Source organism: Sus scrofa, chromosome 11 (assembly GCF_000003025.6).
Source record: "Sus scrofa isolate TJ Tabasco breed Duroc chromosome 11, Sscrofa11.1, whole genome shotgun sequence".
NCBI lineage: Eukaryota > Metazoa > Chordata > Mammalia > Artiodactyla > Suidae > Sus > Sus scrofa.
The window spans coordinates 3,950,404-3,971,820 of record NC_010453.5 but is presented as its reverse complement, the minus strand read 5'-3'; the positions used below and the strand labels follow the sequence as shown (position 1 = coordinate 3,971,820).

The window sequence follows — 21,417 nt, the reverse complement described above, 5'->3', positions numbered from 1 at the left end:
TATAAAATATCTATCTAGTAATGATTTTATCTTAAAGTCTATTTTGTATGATGTTTGTATAGCCACAATGACACTTTTAACTGTTTGCATGGTATATCTTTTCCCATCCTCTTACTTTCAACCTGTTTGCGTCTTTGAATCTTTTTAAAAAATTTTTTTATTTTATTTATTTTTTTGCTTTTCAGGGCTATACATGTGGCATATGCAGGTTCCCAGGCTAGGGGCTGAATTGGAGCTGCAGCGGCCGGCCTACATCACAGCTTACAGCAACACTGGATCCTTAACCCACTGAGCGAAGCCAGAGATCAAACCTGCGTCCTCATGGATGCTGGTCAGATTCGTTTCCACTGATCCAAGACGAGAACCTGTGTTTTTGAGTCTCAGGTGTCATCTCTTATAGAAAGCATATAGTTGTATAATGTTTTTATTTTGTTTTTAAATCCATTTTTTCCACTCTCTGCCTTCTAATGGGGGATATAATCAGCTTATGGCGTTACTGAAAAGGTAGGATTTTCATGTGCCATTTGCTATTTGTTTTCTTATATACTGTGTCTTTTTCTTCTTCACTTCCTTTCCACTGGCTTCTTTTGTGCTAAATAGATAGATATTCTGGTATATACAATACATTCTGGTATGTTTTTAATTCTCTGTTGTTTCTTTTACTGTATATATGATTTATATCCTGTTGCCTTGGGGATTACCATCAGCACCTTGATTTGTAACAATCTACTTTAGATTAATACCAATGTCGTTTCCAAAGTTGTATACAAATTTGCTTCCCCCACCCCCTCCTTTTGCTGTTACCACACATTACGTCTTCATACGCAGTGTAACCATCAACATGGATGTATAATTATTGCTTAACCAGTTGGCTTTTAAATCAGGAGAAAGAAGGAGACACACACACACACACACACTGTCTTTTATATTTACCTATATAGTACCTTTGCTGGAGCTCTGCTTTTTTTTTCTTGTGGATTCAGGTACTGCCTTAGGATCTTTCATTTTAGCCTGAAGAACTCCCTTTAGTACTTATTATAAAGTAAGGCTGCTATTAACAGTCTTTCTCAGTTTTTAGTTATCTGGGAATGTCTTAACGCCTTAACTTTTGAAGGGTAGATTTGATGGATATAGAATTTTTGGTTGATAATTTTTTTCTTTCAGTTCCTTGATATGTTATCCCAGTGTCTTCCAAGGTTTCTGCTTAGAAACGATGTGTTAATATTATTTAGCATCTCTAATGTGAGAAGGAATTTTTCTCTTTCTGCTTTTAAGAGTCTTTCTTTGGCTTTAACTTTCAACAGTGTGGTTATATGTCTAGGTGTGGGTCTCTGAGTACATACTAATTAGAGACTTATTTTGTTGAGCTTCTCGGATGTGTAGGTAGATTGATATTTTTCATTCAGTGTGAGGAATTTTGGGCCATTATTACTTTAAATGTTCTTTTTGCTCCTTCCTTTCTTGACTCACCTTGTGGGACTCCTGTTCTATACATGTTGGTTGCTTGATTGTGTTCCAGACAATCTGTGCACTTTTTCCATTGTTTTAAATTTCTCTTCCTTAGACCGGATTGTCTCAATTGACTTATCTTCAGGGTGAATGAGTGTTTTTTCTCCCTGCTCACAATCTGATGTTGTGCCCTTCTAGTGAATTTTCCATGTCGTTTCCTGTACTTTTCAACACAAGACTTTCTATTTATTTTTTTAAATAATTTGGATATTTTTATTGATGTTCCCTATATCATGGGACATTTCTCACATGATGTTTCTTTCAACATGGTTTCCTTTCACCGTGTGAACATATTTAGCATATTGATTTAAATTTTGTGCATTAAGTCCAATGCCTTGATTGCCTCAGGGAGTTTCTAGATTGCCTTTTGCTTTATGTATGGGCCATACTTACTTGCTTCTTTTCATGTCTCATGATGTTTTTGTTGAAAACTGAACTTTTTTGGGTAATAAAATTTGGCACCTCTGGCAATTAGATTCTCTCTCTTCCCCGGGATCTATTTTTGTTACTGCTCATTACCAATTTTTTAAGCTTTTTGTTTAGTCTGTTGTTTACCTCAACTGTTATACATTACCCCGGCCAGCTATGACATTTAAATACTGCCCTGTGAATATTTTCAACCAAATTCCCCTTCCCCACTTCCCCAAGGGAGAGGCTTTCAGCCTCGGGTGAGCTCTGAGTCAGGCCAAATAAAACAGGCCTTTCAAGTGGGCTCTTTGAGAGAACCATCGGACAGGTCAGCTTGTGCTTCTCTGGCAATGAGGATTGGAAAGAGCTCCAGCTCTGTGCTGTTCTCTCTTGGGACTTGGAATGTAGACTTATTCCTCTGAGCTGCCTCTGAGCTAAAAGGAGGATGTGGGGCTAGGGCAACTTAAAATATCACCAAACTCACTATTTTTTAAAAAAAGTCAAAATTCAGCCACTTGTCTTGAATAAAGTATCCCTGGGCTGTTTTTAGCCTTTGGTTAATTTTCGGAGTTTTGAAAAAGTTAACTGTGATAATTTTTGCCCATTTTCTCATTGTTTGTTACAGAGGAGAGGCTTTTGGAAGTCCTTACTCTGTTATATCTCTGGATCCCCAGTGAAGCTGTCTTTCTATTTTGGGGTATAAGGTCTTGGTTACCAAATGAATACAGATTATTTTACTTTTAGCCTGATATTTCAGCACATGATAGAGTCAAATGACGTGGCCGAGTTTAAGACTAAGTACATGTTAACTGTCAATTTTTGTTGTTCTTCATGGCATTTTCTTTCAAATAGTTAAGTATCATAAATGAGCTGCGTTTGACAAGGAATAAAATTTGGCAAGACAACTGTTTGCTGATTCCGTGCCTTGACTCCCTAGCTCTTGAGGTTATTAGATGGAAATACAGAGGCCCCAGTTGTTATGTTTGTCGCAGGAGCTCTGCTCTGTGTAGAAATGTCCTGGAGGATACACCCTCATTCTCAAGGCGTAAAGCCTGGGTCCTTAGGGACTGCAGTGGACCCACTGCAGAGAATAACAGACTTGCACAACATTATAAATCAACTATAATTTACTTAAAAATTAAATTTTTAAGAATTGTATATTTGACCTCTGGTCAGTTGTGAACTACATAAAATCTCCATTCATCCTCAGCCCTTTTTTTCTGGTGGGGGTGGGGAGGTTGAAGAGTAATCACACAAGTCTGTAAGGGCGGGAACTTTTTCGCTGAGCTTTCCTGCAAGATGAACTTTGGGCTCGTAGGATCAGGCTGTTAATATCCTCTGGCAAAGTAGTTGTCATAAACCTTTCAGTTTTGAAGCACTGGTACTGATGTAGATCACACTCCGTCGTTACCATTCTTGGGAAATTAATCTGTTGGAAAGATGTTGATTCAATATTACTTGCTTTATTTTCCTTAGCCAACCTCAGGCCACATGTTACGTTGCAACATCTAATCTGGATGGAGAGACAAATCTAAAAATACGGCAGGTAAAGACGTCTTTTTAATTCCTAAAGTTGTTCTTGATCCACAATGTCAGCTTTTGTTAGGTACCAGTTGTTTTTTCATGATGAAAATTCTCTCACCTCTGTTGAATGGATGTAATTTATCCTTACCAGATATTTAGTTTTATTTTTTAAATGTTATTTATTTTGGTTTATCCTCATCAGATAAACCAAAATAAATAAAATTTTTGTTATGGAATGGGAACGATGGGAACTCCCTCATCAGATGTTTGGTCTTTTGTCTTTTTTAGGGCTGCACCTGCGGCATGTGGAGGTTCCCAGGCTAGGGGTCAAATCAGAGCTGCAGCTGCTGGCCTACACCACAGCCACAGCAACACAGGATCTGAGCTGTGTCTGTGACCTACACCACAGCTTATGGCGACGCCTGATCTTTAACCCACTGAGAGAGGATAGGGATTGAACCCACATCCTCATGAATGCCAGTCAGGTTCGCTAACCACTGAGCCATGATGGGAACTCCCTCATCAGATATTTAAAAGGTACTTTTATTATCGCAACATTGTAAATCAACTATATTTCAGTGAAACTTTAAAAATGAAAAAAAATGTACTTTTAAAATAATAAGCAGGAACTAAATGAATGTGTCACTCACTATTGCAAGAAAAATTATGTCCCATAAAATTCAGGTCATAAAGGATAATACATCTTTATGTATTTAGTTTTGAGAATATTTTTATTAATGATTTTGTGATAAAACTATTGTCATGGCTAAATATTATAACTAGGTTGAAAGGATGTCTAAATGAACTCTGGGTGATCTTGTATACAATTGCTTTTCTTTTTTTGTCTTTTTTTTAGGGCTGCACCCATGGCATATGGCAGTTCCCAGGATAGGGGTCATATAGGAGCTGTAGGCACTGGCCTATACCACAGCCACAGGAAAATAGGATCTGAGTCATGTCTGTGACCTACACTACAGCTCTCGGCAACACTGGATCCTTAATTCACTGAGCAAGGCCAGGGATCGAAGCTGCATCCTCATGGATCCTAGTTGGGTTCATTAACTGCTGAGCCATGATGGGAACTCCCAGGAAGAAATAGCTTTTCCATTAATTTTTTATTAATGAAAGAAAGGCATTGATTTTGCTCCATTAGTTTGCCTAAGTAAGGAAACCCCTGATTTTACTTTTGATTATTTGCATGTCTGTTGCTATCTCTTTTGAAAACTTTAATTTGATTGAAAATGGAAAATAAATTTAGAATTTCTTAAGTATATGATCTCTCTGTAAAAATAATATAGTCGCAGCAGCACTGTTTACAATAGCCAAGGTGTGGAAGCAACCTAAATGTTCATTGACAGATGAATGGATAAAGAAGAAATTATATATATATATATACAATGACTACTATTCAGCCATTACAAAAAATGAAATGACACCATTTACAGCAGTGTTTACATACCTAGTGTTTATCATATTAAGTGAAATAAGTCAGAAAGAAAAAACAATACCATATGATATCGCTTATACTTGGAATCTAAAATATGACACAAATGAATTTATCTATGGTACAGAAACAAACTCACAGACATAGAAAACAGACTTATGGTTGCCATGGGGAAGGGGTGTGGGGAGGGTTGGATTGGGAGTTGGGATTAGCAGATGCAGACTGTTATATATGGAATGGATAAACAACAAAGTCCTACTGTATAGCACAGGGATCTGTATTCAATATACTCTAATTAACCATAATAGAAAGGAACATGAAAGAGAATATATATGTATATATGCTGATCACTTTGCTGTACAGCAAAAATTAACACATTGTAAATCAACTATACCTCAAACAATTAAGTTAGAAAATACAGAAAATTAGACAATTAGATAGTTTAATTTACTGTCATCATTTTCCAAATCCCACCTTCATCCCCCATGCTAATAGTAATAGTTTGGTACCTACCGGATTTTTAAAAATGTAATTACAGACTTCTTGGATTGGAAGAATCAATATTGTCGAAATGACTGTACTACTCAAGGCATTTTACAGATTCAGTGCATCCCTATCAAATTATTAATGGCATTTTTCACAGAATTGGAACAAAATATTTTAAAGTTTGTTTGGAAGCACAAAAGACCCAGAATAGCCAAAGCCATCTCTAGAAAGAAAAATGGCTCATTGTACAACTATAAATGTAATAAATTCATTGAGTATTACATATGAAAATATATAAAAATATATTTAAATTTAATATATTTATATATAAAAAAGTATTATAAAAAAAGAAAAAATAAATTAAAAAAAAAAGCAGCTGGCGGAATCAGGCTACCTGACTTAGACTATACTACAAAGCTACAGTCATCAAAACAGTATGGTACTGGCACAAACCCAGCAATATAGATCAGATTAAATTTATTGGAGATGGGATTAAGATGGCGGAATAGAAGGACTAGAGCTCAATTTCTCCCCTAAAAACAGCAAAATTTGCAACCAAATGCTGAGCAGTCTTCAACCAAATGGACCATAAACTTTCAGAAATATAGATCAGTGGAATAGGATAGAAAGCCCAGAATTAAACCCACACACCTACAGTCAACTAATCTATGACAGAGGAGGCAAGAATATATGATAGAGAATAACAGTCCCTTCCATAAGTGGTGCTGGAAAAATGGACAGCTACTTGTAAAACAATGAAATTAGAACACTCCCTAATACCATACACAAAAAGAAACTCCAAATGGATTAAAGACCTAAATATAAGACTGGATACTATAAAACTCTTAGAGGAAGACATAGGCCACATTCTCTGACATAAGCCACAACAGTATCTCGTCAGATTCACCTCCTAGAGTAATGACAATAAAAACAAAAATAAACAAATGGGATCTAAATAAACTTAGAGGTTTTTGCACAACTAAGGAAACCCTAAACAAAATGAAGACAAACCTCATAATGGGATAACATAGACACATGCACCCGCATGTTCATTGCAGCACTGTTTACAATAGCCAGGACATGGAAACAACCCAGGACATGGAAACAACCCAGATGTCCATCAACAGATGATTGGATTCGGAAGAGGTGGTATATATACACAATGAAATACTACTCAGCCATAAAAAAGAATGACATAATGCCATTTGCAGCAACATGGATGGAACTAGAGAATCTCATACTGAGTGAAATGAGCCAGAAAGACAAAGACAAATACCATATGATATCACTTATAACTGGAATCTAATATCCAGCACAAATGAACATCTCCTCAGAAAAGAAAATCATGGACTTGGAGAAAAGACTTGTGGCTGCCTGATGGGAGGGGGAGGGAATAGGAGGGATCGGAAGCTTGGGCTTATCAGACACAACTTAGAATAGATTTACAAGGAGATTCTGCTGAGTAGCATTGAGAACTTTGTCTAGATACTCATGTTGCAACAGAACAAAGGGTGGGGGGAAAAATGTAATTGTAATGTATACATGTAAGGATAACTTGATCCCCTTGCTGTACAGTGGGAAAATAAAAAATAAAAAAAATGGGCAGAAGATCTAAACAGACAGTTCTCCATGGAAGACATACAGATGACCAGTAGGCACATGAAAAGATGTTCAGTATGACTAGTTATTAGAGAAATGCAAATCAAAACTACTATGAGGTACTACCTCACACCAGTCAGAATGGCCATCATCACACAGTCTTCAAATAGTAAATGCTGGAGAGGGTGTGAAGAGGGAACCCTCTTACACTGTTGGTGGGAATGTAAATTGGTACAACCACTATGGAATACAGCACTATGTACAATAGCTAAGTCACGGAAGCAACCTAAATGTCCGTCGACAGAGGAGTGGATAAATATGTACATATACATCATGGAATATTACTTAGCCATAAAAAGGTATGAAGTAATGGCATTTGCAGAAACATGGATGGACCTAGAAATTACCATGCTAAATGAAGTCAGACAGTGAGACACAAACATCATATGCTATCACTTATATGTGGAATATGAAAAAAAAGAAATGCCCAAGAGTGTAATTGCTAGGTCATATGATAGTTGCATGATAGTTACACAAAACTGCCAAAATGTCTTCCAAGTGGCTGTACAGTTTTATATTTTCATCCGTAAAAAACAACTTAAGAAAATTATGTTAAAATTATTTTCTGCTTGTTTTAAGGATGAAAACACAAACTAAAAACTGAGAAGAAATATTTGATTCCTAATTCTCTTGAAGATGATCTGCCTTTTCTCTCTGAAAGATTGAAGTTATCTTATAGGAAGGAGGCATTTTCTACATAATTCTCAAAGTGTGAGCCCTGGACCAGTGGCATCACCATCCTCTTGGTGTTGTTAGAAATGCAAATTCTGGAGTTCACGTCGTGGCGCAGTGGTTAACGAATCCGACTAGGAACCATGAGGTTGCAGGTTCGATCCCTGCCCTTGCTCAGTGGGTTAACGATCTGGCATTGCCATGAGCTGTGGTGTAGGTTGCAGACGTGGCTCGGATCCCGCGTTGCTGTGGCTCTGGCGTAGGCCGGTGGCTACAGCTCCGATTCAACCCCTAGCCTGGGAACCTCCATATGCCGCGGGAACGGCCCAAGAAATAGCAACAACAACAACAACAACAACAAAAGACAAAAGACAAAAAAAAAAAAAGAAATGCAAATTCTTGTGCCCTAGCCTAGACCCACTGAATAAAAAAACTCTGGGGGCACAGCCCTGCAATCTATATTTTAATAAGACCTCCAGGTGAATTTGATGCCCATAAAAGCTTGGAATCATCATTTTAGGTCTTTGCTACTTAAAGCGGGATCTGTAGTTCAGCGTCACCAGCTACAGACATGAGTGTGTCAAATATTACATGTATTTGATTATGGAGATTATACTTTTACAAATGGTGTTTCATATAAAGGTGAGGGAAACATAACTTTCTTACCTCTTTTGACCTTACTAAAATTATTTGCAAAATGTTAGTAAGGCAAAGTCTAAGAAAGTTTAAAGTTTGATGTACATTGTTCTGTTGAGTACAATACATTTTCAGACACTGACTTTTTTTTTTTTTTTTTTGCTGCGCCTGTGGCAAGTTCCCAGGCTGGGGGTCGAATCGAGGCTGCAGCTACTGGCCTATGCCACAGCCACAGCACCGCATGAGCTGAGCTGCACCTGTGACCTATGCTGCAGCTTGCTATGCCACAGCTTGTGGCAGTGCCAGATTCTTCTTAGAATGGCTTTTGCTGCATCCCATAGGTTTTGGAGTGTTGTATCTTCATTGTCATTTGCTGCCAGGTATTTTTTAATTTCTTCTTTGATTTCTTCAGTGATCCATTCGTTGTTTAGTAGCATGTTGTTGAGTCTCCACGTGTTTGTGTCTTTTGCAGTTTTTTTCTTGTTGTTGATTTCCAGTCGTATGGCATTGTGGTCGGAAAAGATGCTTGATATGATTTCAGTTTTCTTAACGTTACCGAGGTTGGATTTGTAGCCCAGGATATGATCAATCTTAGAGGATGTTCCATGTGCACTTGAGAAGAATGTGTATTCTGTTGCTTTTGGATGGAATGTCCTATAAATATCTAGTAAGTCCACCTGGTTTAATGCATCATTCAGGGCCTGTGTTTCCTTTTTGATTTTCTGTCTGGTTGATCTGTCCATTGCTGTCAGTGGGGTGTTAAAGTCCCCGACTATGATTGTGTTATTGTCAATTTGTCCTTTTAAGGTTGTTAGCAGTTGCCTTATATATTGTGGTGAAGCTGTGTTGGGTGCGTAGATACTTAAAATTGTTATGTCATCTTCTTGGATTGATCCTTTGATCATTATGTAATGTCCTTCTTTGTCCCTGAAAATATTCTTCATTTTAAAGTCTATTTTGTCTGATATGAGTATTGCTACTCGAGCTTTCTTTTGATCCCCATTTGCATGAAGTATTTTCTTCCATCCTCTCCCTTTCAATTTGTGTGTGTCCCTAGAAGTGAAGTGGGTCTCTTGAAGACAGCACATATATGGGTCTTGTTTTTGTATCCATTCAGCCAGTCTGTGTCTTTGGGTTGGGGCATTTAGTCCATTCACATTTAAGGTAATTATTGATATGTATGTTCTTATTGCCATTTTATTAATTACCTTGGATTTGTTTTTGCTGCTCTTTTTCCTTTCCTTCTTCTCCTGTTCTTTTCTGCCTAGAGAAGTTCCTTTAGTATTTGTTGTAAGGCTGGTTTAGTGTTGCTGAATTCTCTCAGCTTTTGCTTATCTGAGAAGGTTTTGATTTCTCCTTCAAATCTGAAGGAGAGCCTTGCTGGGTAGAGTCATCTTGGTTGGAGGTTTTTTCCTTTCATCACATTGAGTATATCATGCCACTCCCTTCTGGCCTGCAGAGTTTCTGTTGAAAAATCTGCCGATAACCTTATCAGGGTTCCCTTGTATGTTATTTGTTTCTTTTCCCTAGGTGCTTTCAAGATTTTCTCTTTGTCTTTAGTTTTGGTCAGTTTGATTCGTATGTGTCTCGGGGTGTTCCTCCTTGGGTTTATTTTGTGTGGTACTCGTTGTGCTTCCTGGATTTGAGTGAGTGGTTCCTTCCCCATGTTAGGGAAGTTTTTGGCTATTATCTCTTGGAATATTTTTTCTGTCTCCTTCTCTCTCTCTCTCCTCCTTCTGGAACCCCTATAATATGGATGTTGGTGCGTTTAACATTGTCCCAGAGTTCTCTGAGACTCTCTTTATTTCTTTTCAATCTTTTTTCTCTTTTCTGTTCTGCATCCGTAATTTCCACTAATCTGTCCTCCACCTTGCTTATTCGTTCTTCTGCCTCCTGTATTCTGCTGTTAGCTGCTTCTAGTGAATTTTTTATTTCAGTTATTGTATTTTGCATCTCCTCTTGTTTAAGTTTTATATCTTGTATCTCTTTGGTCAGTGTTTCCTGTAAGTTATCCATCTTTGCCTCCAGTTTATTTCCAATGTCTTGCATCTTCTTCAGCATCAACAGTCTAAAGTCTTTTTCCTGGAGGCTAAGAATCTCCTCATGGCTTAGCTGTTTTTCTGGGGTTTTTCCTTTCTCTCTCATCTGAGTTATAGTCCTCTGTCTTTTCATTTTTATAGGTTTTTGGTGTGGTGACCTTTTTACAGATAATAGAGTTGTAGCCTATCTTACTTCTGATGCTTCCCCCCTGTGGCTGAGGTCGGTATGGGGGGCTTGCTGTAGGCTTCCTGATGGTGGAGCTGATTCTAATCCCTCTGGTGGTGGGGCTTAGTCTCTGGATGGGATTAGAGGCAACTGTGTGCCTGAGGGGTCTTTAGGTGGCCTGTTTATTGAGGGGCCAGGGCTGTGATCCCACCTGGGTTGTTGTTTGCCCTGGGGCTTCTCAGGCTGACTGACAGGTGGGGCCAGATTTTCCCAAAATGGCCCCCTCCAGAGAAAGGCACTGCTTCTGAATATTCCTGAGAGCTTTGCCTTCAGTGTCCTTCCCTCACAACAAGCCACGTTCACCCCTGTTTTCCCAGGATGTCCTCCAAGAACTGCTATCAGGTTTGACCCAGATTCCCGTGGAGACTTTGCTTTGTCCTGGGACCCAGTGAAAGTCTGCATGAGCCTTTTAAGAATGGGGTCTCCGTTTCCCCCAGTCCTGTGGAGCTCCTGCACACAAGCCCCACTGGCCTTCAATGCCAGATGCTCTGGGGCTCTTTCTCCCTGTGTCAGATCCCCGCACGTGAGGGTTTGATGTGGGGCTCAGAACTCTCACTCCTGTAGGTGAGTCTCTGTGAACCAGTTAGTTTCCAGTCTGTGGAGCTTCCCACCCACATGGGGAGGTATGGGGTTGTTTATATCGTGAAATCACCCCTCCTACGTCTTGATGTGTCCTCCTCTTTTTCTTCTGGAGTAGGGTATCTTTTTAAGGTTTTCAGTCCATTTGGGTGGAGAGTGCTCAGCCTTTAGCTGTGAATTCTGTTGTTTTTAGGAGAGAAGTTGAGCTCCAGTCCTTCCATTCCGCCATCTTAATCCCATCCCTCGCAGTGCCAGATTCTTAACCCACAGAGCAAGGCCAGGGATCAAACCTGCATCCTCAACGGGCACTATGTTGGGCTCTTAACCACTGAGCCACAGTGGGAACTTCAGATACTGACTTTCATAATCTTCTTTTATTGACTATTAGAGACATTGAACTTTGTCATTAGAATTCTGTTTTCATTTTTCCCTTTGATTTTATTTTGCAGGCATTGTTAGAAACAGCTGAGATTCAAACAGAAAAGCAGTTGTCAAGCCTGTCTGGAAAAATAGAATGTGAAGGACCTAATTGTCATTTCAACAACTTCATTGGAACCTTGTATCTAAATGGTAAAAGGTATCGTCTTTTCCTTCTCAAACAATTTTCTCCCCCTTAATCTTCCCTGACAATAACTTTTATAGTCACCCTCGGTATAAGAGATATTTTTCTTTTCTTATTTTTTGTCTTTTGCCATTTCTTGGGCCGCTCCCGAGGCATATGGAGGTTCCCAGGCTAGGGGTCTAATCGGAGCCGTAGCCACCGGCCTACGCCAGAGCCACAGCAACGTGGGATCTGAGCCCCATCTGCAACCTACACCACAGCTCATGGCAATGCCGGACCCTTAACCCACTGAGCAAGGCCAGGGATCGAACCCACAACCTCATGGTTCCTAGTCAGATTTGTTAACCACTGAGCCATGATGGGAACTCTGAGATGTTTTTCTCTTTAAAATTTTTAATCACCATATCTTTGGAATGGTGAGAAGTGAGACAAAGCAATTTTTTTATGCTTTTTTTTAGAAATAGGTACTTTCTCTGAAGACACACTTGTTTTTCTTGCTGTTTGCCCCAAAAGTTGAACTTGACAAAGGAAAGATATATGTAGGTGAACACTTAGGTTTGTCTCTATTGTGAAAAGAAAAACTTTTTGGTAGCTTAAATGTGCTCTTTTTCACTTTTAGCCCTGTTTCGATTGGGCCTGACCAGGTCTTGCTAAGAGGTACACAGCTCAAAAACACTGACTGGATCTTTGGCATAGTTGTTTATACTGGATTTGAAACCAAATTCATGCAGGTAAATAGTCTGTGATAACAAGTAGTATTGCTTCTAGATTATTCCTTCTGCTTTTATGTAGTGAGGGAGTTTAATATGTATTTCTTGAATTGAGGAAGCTCACATGCACTCATTAACCTGAACTTTGATAAGGGGCCCACATTGCATTTTAATCTGTGTATGGCTCCCATTTATGGTAAGATTTTTTTTTTGACAAAATGGCATAAAAATTCTTCATAAGTTATTCCTCTCCGGTATCATTCCTCTCAATTGTTGTCTTTTGAGAACCCCTCAGGACATTTTGTTTCGGAGTAGGAATTTCTGGAATGGTTATTATGAATAACAAGGAACTTGACAACTAGTCTGCCTCTTTTTCCATTTGCTGAAACACAGCATTTGGCTTTGACTGTTCCTTCCACAAATATGTCTTTTGCCCCCATTCAGTGCCAGACGCTGCTCACACCTTGGGGTACAGTAGGAAGACAGGGCCTGTCTCCTATCCTTGAGTTACTTAGAGTCTGTGAACGAAGGCAGTCAAGGTAGCTAATACCAAGAGGTCTGTGCGGAGGGTGAGTCTAGGGTGCCCTGTGTACCATGGGCGCCCATCCAGCCTGATGCTGAGCTCTCGCGGGGGAAGGAACAGGTGAACTGAGACTTGAAGGGTGATTGGAGGTTGAACAGAACAGATGTCAAGGGTGTGAGTGGGGGTGGGATGAGACAGACGGGGAGGCAGGTAAGAAAGCTCCAGGCCCAGAATCTGGCATGTGTCCAAAGGCTGCTCGGTGAGCACAGCCCCGTGTGACCGGAGTGCGCCTGCAGAGGAAGAAGCGTGGGGTGGTGCCAGGCTGGTCGGAGGAATGCTGGGGCCTGCGTGGAGGAGGAAGTGGGTGCGTTTTCTGGTAAAGCTTTGACCACTTTCCTCTGCATTCTCGGTCTCTCCACCCTCTCCCCTCTCCGCTCTGTCCCCTGGGATATTGCGCCCTGCAAGCCTTCCTCAAACTCTGTTTTCTCAGGAACCCAGGCAAAGACAGTGGTGTAAACACAAGGCTGTCCACAGACAGACCTGCATATTCGTGCGGGGAACCAAGGTTGTCGTAGAACGCGTGCGATCCTGGCTTTGCAGTTCAGTTGTACAAATGCTCAGCTCTTGAGCACGATCTGTCCTTGTCTTCCGTTGTCTTTGAAGGATAACGCTTATTACCCAGTTAGATGCATGGCAGCGTCTCAGCTGAGGTCTCAATGCCTGCTGTGACTTGAAACCCGTGGCATTATTCCTCTGGTGTGATGGGTCAGTGCTGCAGCTTGTGATGACGTGCCACCTGCTCTGTCACCTCATTTTGTGGATCTGCGTCATTGCAGGGGTTTTGTACATGCTGCCTGTCGTTGCAGAAGAACAAAAATCTCAGAGGGATTTTTTATGCCTTTAGGAAAGAAACAACTAGTACATGTAAATATTTCCTCACCCAAAGATTTTAAAGCCAGCATACTTAGCTGAACACTGTTCTGTATCTTAAAGTGTTTGAAGCCATTACTTATACAAGTTAGCCAACGAGAAGAAATAGCACAATGACTTCATCCTCTCTTCATTTGTATATACACACACGCTCTGCTAGTGTGCTTAATGCAATCAGGCCTAGGATTTTTACCTTACCTCTTTTTGTGCTTTGTAAGAAAGTTGAATAATTAGGATTACTAACTCGTGTTTTCATTCCTTGTAAACTCGTGAGCATGAATGTTTCCACATTTTAATAAAACATAGAAATGGTGAATTTAACATGGTAGAGTGTGATTGAAAAGCTAGGAGTGTTTTTTTGCCTCTCTTCCCCATGTGGCATGTTCCATCTCCCTGACCCATTCATTTTGTAATTGCAAGTTTGTCCCTCTTAATATCCCTCTCCTGTTCATTCGTCCCCCTGCCACCATCCCCCCTGGCAGCCACCTGTTTGTCCTCTGTATCTATGAGTCTGTTTCTTGGTGATGTTTGTTCATTTGTTTTGTTTTTAGATTCTGTATAGAAGTGAAATCATATGATATTTGTCTCTGAGACTTTTCACTTAGCGTAATACCCTCTAGGTCCATCCATGTTGCTGCAGATGGCAAGATTTCATTCTTCTTCATGGCTGAGTAATATTTCATTGTGGGTTGAAATCTCTCTCTCTCTCTGTCATGACTTTTTTATCCATTCACCTATAGGTGGGCACTTAGGTTGTTTCCAGATCTTGCCTCTTATAAATAATGCTGCAGTGAACTCAGGGGTAAAGCTATCTTTTTGAATTAGTGATTTTGTATTCTTCAGATAAGTACCCAGAAATAGAATTGCTAGATTGTGTGGTAGTTCTATTTTTAGTTTTTTTGAGGACTCCTGATACCGTTTTTGGCTGCACCAGTTTACATTCCCACAATCAGTGCAAACAGTGCAAAAGGATTCCTTCTTTTCCACGTCTTTGTCAGCTCCTGTCATTTCTTGCCTTGATAATAGCCATTCTGACAGGTGTGAGGTGATATTTCATTGTAGTTTGAGTCACATTTTTCTGACAGTTAGTGATGTTGAGCATCTTTCCCCATGCTTTTGACCATCTCTGTATCTTCTTTGAAACAGGGTCTACTCAGGTCCTCTGGCATTTTTCAGTTGGATTGTTTGCCTTTTCTGTGGAGTTGTAGGAGGTCTTCATAAATTTTGGATATTAACCCCTTATTGGATATATTGTTTGCAAACATCTTCTCCCATTCAGTAGACGGCCTTCTCATTTTGTTGGTAGTTTCCTTCAATGGGCAGAGAAGCTTTTTAATTAGTATGGGAACAGATGGTAACCAGTTGTCATGGTGATCATTTCACGATGTACACAAATATTGAAATCACTACAGTGCACACTTGAAACTAATATTGTGTCGTAAGACAATTATACTTCCGAAGAAAAGAATGTATATTTGCCAGTGTCCCAGTAGACCTTTGCAGACAATTATGCAGACATGTGTGGACAAATCCGGAGTGTTAACAGAAAGTTACCATTTAAAGCTCTCACTGTATCCCTAACCCAGAGCTTTGGTTTCTCTAAGATATACGTGTGTTAAAGCAAGTGTTGTACTGAGAAAAAATCTTGAATACGTTCCCAACAGACTCAGGTAAAAGGTATCTTTCCATCAAGAAAAGGTATATAATTGCCTGTGGTGTACTGTAAATCTTTATTGCTCATTTTATGTATGGTAATATGTATTTATTAATCCCATACTTCTAATTTATCCTTTCCCCCTTTCCCCTTTGGTAACCATGTTTGTTTTCTATATCTGTGAGTCTGTTTCTTTTTTCTTTTTCCTTTTGTCTTTTTATGGCCGTGCTCATGGCATATAGAAGTTCCCAGGCTATGGGTTGAATCAGAGCTGTAGCTGCCGGTCTATACCACAGCCACAGCAATACCAGATCTGAGCTGCATCTGTGACCTACACCACAGCTCATGGCAACGCCAGATCCTTAACCCACTGAACGAGGCCAGGGATCAAACTGGAGTCCTGGCGTTCCTGTTGTGGCTCAGGGGTTAATGAAGCTGACTGGTATCCATGAGGATTCGGGTTCGATCCTGTGTTGCTATTGCTGTGGTGTAGGCCGGCAGTTACAGCTCAGATTCGACCCCTAGGCTGGGATCCTCTGTAAGCCGTGGGTGTGGCCCTAAAAAGACAAAAAGACAAAAAAACAACAGCAAAAAACCCCCTGAGTCTGCATGGATACTAACCAGGTTCACTACTGCTGAGCCACAGTGGGAGCTCCTGAGTCTGTTTCTGTTTTATAAATAAGTTCTTTTGTATTTTTATTTTATTTTATTTTGTCTTTTTGAGCAAGGCCAGGGATCGAACCCACCTTCTCATGGATGCTAGTCAGGTTCATTAACTGCTGAGCCACGACGGGAACTCATTTTTATTATTTTTTTAGATTCCACATATAAATGATAGGATGTACTGTTTGTCTGACTTAGGGTGAGAATCTCTAGGTCCATCCGTGTTGTTGCAAATGGCATTATTTTATTCTTTTTAATGGGTGAGTGATATTCCATTGTGTGTAAGTACCACATCTTCTTTATCCACTCCTCTGTTGATAGACATTTCGGTTGCTTCCGTGTTTTGACTATTGGAAATAGTGCTGCTATGAACATCGGGGTGATGTATCTTTTTGAATTAGAGTTTTTCTCTTTTCCAGATATATGCCCAAGCGTCGATTGCTGAATCATACGGTAGTTCTGTTTTTAGATTTTTAAGGAACCTCCATACTGTTCTCCATAATGACTGCACCAGTTTACATTCCCACCAACAGTGTAGGAGGGTTCCCTTTTCTCCACATCCTTTCCAGCATTTGTTATTTGGACATTTTTTCTTTTCTTTTTTTTGGCCTGCGCCTGCAGCGTGTAGAAATTTCTGGACCAGGAAATGAACCTGTGCCATAGTAGTGATCTAAGTCATTGCAGTGACAATGCTAGATCCTTCACCTGCTCTGCCGCAAGAGAACTCCTGTTATTTGTAGACTTTTAAAATGATGGCTATTCTGACTGGTGTGAGGTGGTACTTCTTTATAGGTTTATTTGCATTTCTCTAATAATTAGCAATAATGAGCATCTTTTCATTTGCCTACTGGACATCTCTATGTCTTTGGAGAAATGTTTATTTAGGTCTTCGGCCCATTGATTTGATTTGGTTGTGTTTTTTTTTTTATATTGAGCCGATTCATATATATTATATTTTTGTATATATATATATGAATGTTTGTATATTTTGGAAATTAATCCCTTGTGGCATCATTTACAAATATTTTCTCTCCTTCTGTAGGTTGTCTTTTCATTTTGTTGATGGTTTTGTGTGCTGTGCAAAAGTTTATTAGTTTGATTAGGTCCAATTTTTTTTTTTGCTCTTATTTCTTTTGTCTTGGGAACTGTCCATGATTTTTAAACTGGAAAATAAATTAGGTCCTTTTTTTTTTTTTCCTATTCGGGAGATCATCTAGACTATCAGATTTACCAGTTTGTTTTGTTAGGGACCCTGGGACTTTGAGCTGATAGACAGGCTATGTGAATAGAGCTATGAGCATCATTTTCTTTTTCTTTTTTTTTCCTTTTTCTCTTTTTTCTTTTTTCTTTTTTTTTTGTCTTTTTGCCTTTTCTGGGGCTGCTCCTGTGGCATATGGAGGTTCCCAGGCTAGGGGTCTAATCAGAGCTGTAGCTGCCGGCCCACGTAGAGCCACAGCAATGCGGGATCCCAGCCGAGTCTGCAACCCACACCACAGCTCACAGCAACGCCGGATCCTTAACCCACCGAGCAAGGCCAGGGATCAAACCTGCAACCTGATGGTTCCTAGTCGGATTCGTTAACCACTGCACCACGACAGGAACTCCGGGCATCATTTTCTATGAACTAGAGAATGATGCTCCGGGAAGCGAGGTGGAAAACTGTGCTCATTTAGCCACGGGCACACCTACAGTCTGTTAGGTATTTGGCAAGGGACTCATTCTACTTTCTACCTCTTGAGGTATTTGACCGCCTCTCCCCATCAAGATGCTTTCCACTTTCATTCACTTGTTTCGTGTTTTGTTTTGTTTTGTCCTTTTTGCTGTGTGGTTGTGTGCTCTTGTGCAGAATGCAGTGCAGTCACCTCTCAAGAGATCCAGGGTTGAGAAGGTCACCAACGTGCAGATCCTGGTGCTGTTCCTGATGCTCTTGGTCATGGCCTTGGTGAGCTGTGTGGGAGCTGCCTTCTGGAACGGCACGTACGGAGAAAACACCTGGTACATTGGCAAGAAGGGTAAGCGCCAGAGCGTGGCAAGAAGCTGCCGTTTTTGGAAATTGTGCTGCTCTTAAAAGTGACTCTTAAGATGTCCCATGTTTCTACCGAAAAAGGAAGACCCCTGTTCTAACTGGTGTGTGTTTGTGTGAGTGTGTGTGTATTTGAAGTAACTGAGGATTGGTGAGTTTTAGAACCAGAGCCTTTCCTTCTTAAGATGTTTTTAGAAGATTGTTCTGCCAGTGTCACATCATCCTGGCATTCCGGAATCAGGCAGAGAGAGGAGTCGGGGCAGAGGCGTGAGTCTGGGGTCAGATGGGTGAGGACCACGTCTGTGCATCTTCCCCTCAGCTGCCAGCAGCCGCGGGCAGAGTTTTCCCTTCTCTGAGCTTTGCTTCCCTCCGTTGACAGTCAGGATGATGCTGACCGACTTGGGTCAGAACCGCGTTCCACGTACAGTGAAGGGTTCCAAGGAAGTAAGGACAAGGAACACTGAGGGTGATGCGGCAGCTCCAGTGTCCTTCTGGGAGTTCCCTGGCATCCTCGTGGTTAAGGATCTGCCGTTGTCACTGCTGTGGCTTGGGTCACTGCTTTGGCACGGGTTTGATCCCTGGCCTGGGAACTTCTGTGTGCCGTGGGTGTGGCCAAAACTTAAAAAAAAATGTCCTTCTGTTAGTGTGAGGTTTAAAGGTAAACTGACACGTGGCCTTAAAAGTTTAGCATTCTTTTGTTTGTTTATGTCTTTCCATGTTTTCAGAGTAAACCATCAAGCATCTTTCTGTCTTTTCTCATCCATCACCTGGGGATTCTATATTGCTGTAGCTTCCTTTGAGAGGATCTGTTTAAGAGCATTTTAGGAATAAAGAAACTAAAGTATACTTTGTAAATTGGATCAAAAACCAAGGATTCATTCTTGTGCAGTCTGGGTTTCTAGATGTTACTTGTCCAGTTTTGATTTCAGGCTTCTAGATTTTAGATGAGTTTTTAAAAGTAATCTCTATCTATTTATTTATTTAGTCTTTCTAGGGCCACATATGGAGGTTCCCAGGCTAGGAGTTGAATTGGAGCTGTAGTCTCCAGCCTATATCATCGTCATAGCAACGCCAGATCTGAGAGGTATCTGAGTGAGGCCAAGGGATTGAACCTGCGTCCTCATGAATACTAATCAGGTTTGTTTCCACTGAGCCACGAGGGAACTCCCAAAAGTAATCTTAGTTTAAATTGGCTCATTTAATTTCTCTAGCCCAGGACTTCCTGCTGTGGCACAGCGGGTTAAGAATCCAGCTGCAGCAGTTCAGGTCGCGGTTGTGGCTTGGGGTCAGTCCCTGGTCCAGAAACTGCCATATACAGGTTCCATTCTGGCCCTGGCAGTGTGGGTTAAAAGATCTGCTGTTGCCACAGCTGTAGCTTAGGTCTCACCTGTGACTCTGATTTGATCCCTGGCCTAAGAACTTCGTATGTCTCTGGCTGGCCAAAAAGAAAAAAAAAAAGGTCGTCCTTACCTCCTAGTTTCCTTCTCTATCCCTCAGTTCTAATCCCATGACCTTCATCATCCAATTAGTGTCAAAGCCTTGCTGATTCTGTGTTTCCAATATTTTCTCTATAGATATTTTCCCCTTCATCCTGAGCTACCACCATAGTCTCCTAACTAGCCAAGCCCTTCGTCATGTTCTATTCATGTTTATCCTTCATATAGTTTCCAGAAGGATGCATGTAAAAAGTAGTCATGGACACGTAGCATATTTGCAGGGATGTCCTAATGCCTGCACTGGGCTGGCAAACTACTGTCTGATGGCCCACTGCTTGTTTTTGTAAATAAAGTTTTACTAGAACACAGTCACACCATGTTTACTCCTTTATTTATAATCTGTTGCTTTTTCATGCTCCAACAACAGAGTTAAGTAGTTGCAGCAAGACTATGGGCTGCAGAACCTAAAATACCTACCCTCCAGCTGTTTGACGAAGTGTTTTCTTGAACCCTGGCCTACAGGGTCCAGATAAATCTCCTGCTGTGTGGCATGTCAGGACTACTGGAACCTGACCCTGTCTCCATCACTTGATACCTCACCGTTTCCTCCTTAGCATTTAGTCTCTGTTCACAGAGGACCGCTTTTGTCTTTTCCATGATGCTTTCCTCCACTAGCCGCTTCATCTCCAGGCCTCTGGTCTAGTGCTCCCGCCTCACATGTGTGTTTGGATACCTTGCAGACCAGGATGATACTTATCTTCTCTGGTAGCATTTCCTGTGTCTTATCTGCCCCCCTCATTTTTCCAGTTAGGAGCCTTCTTTGGCTTTTATAATGATACTCTTTTTTAAATAAAGTTTTATTTCAGTGCAATTGATTTACAACATTGTGATAATTTATGCTGTACAAGAAAGTGATTCATTTATACATATACACATATCCATTCTTTTCTGGAAACGATTCTTTCCCCATGTGGATTATCACAGAATACTGGGTAGCATTGCCTCTGTGATGCGGCAGTTCCCTGTCAGCCAAGCATTCCATATACCTCCGTGTGCGTGTGCCAATCCCAAACCCCTGATCCGTCCCAACCCCCACATATTCCCTTTGGTAACCATAAGTTTTTTTTTTCCAAAGTCTGTTATGAATCTGTTTATGTTCTGCAAATAGATTCATTTGTATCCTTTTTTAAGATTCCACATATAAGTGATATATGATGTTTATCTTTCTCTGTCTTCACTTAATATGGTAATTTCCAGGTCTGTTTGCATTGCTACAAATGGCAATATTCCATTCCTTTTTATGACAGAATAATATTCCGTTGTATATATGTACCACATCTTCTTTATCCATTCCTCTGTTGGATGTTTAGGTTGCTTCCATGTCTTGGCTATTGTATATAGTGTGTTGCAATGAACATTGGGGTGTACGTACTTTTTCAAATTATGGTTTTCTCTGGTTAGGTGCTCAGGAGTGGAGTTTCTGGATCATATGGCAGTTTTTTTTTGTTTGTTTGTTTGTTTTTTTAGTTTTTTGAGGAACCTACATAATGTTTTCCATAGTGGTTGTACCAATTTACATTCCCACCAACAGTGTAGGGGCATTCCCTTTTCTCTGCACCCTCTCCGGCACTTACTGTTTGTACTTTTTGATGATGGCCATTCTGACTGGTTTAAGGTGGTACCTCATAGTAGTTTTGATTTGCATTTCTCTAATAATTAGTGATGTTGAGCATC

General features: G+C 40.4%; 1 protein-coding gene across 1 annotated transcript in view; it reads left to right on the top strand.

Annotated features, from left to right (window-relative positions):
- Window positions 1-21,417, top strand: part of LOC100625134 (phospholipid-transporting ATPase IB) — a 161,506-nt gene that overhangs the window by 28,768 nt on the left and 111,321 nt on the right. Inside the window, exons 9-12 of the mRNA XM_021065491.1 lie at window positions 3,394-3,463; window positions 11,632-11,759; window positions 12,364-12,475; window positions 18,071-18,236. Of these exons, the coding sequence (XP_020921150.1) occupies window positions 3,394-3,463; window positions 11,632-11,759; window positions 12,364-12,475; window positions 18,071-18,236 (476 nt within the window). The remainder of the gene's footprint in view (window positions 1-3,393; window positions 3,464-11,631; window positions 11,760-12,363; window positions 12,476-18,070; window positions 18,237-21,417) is intronic.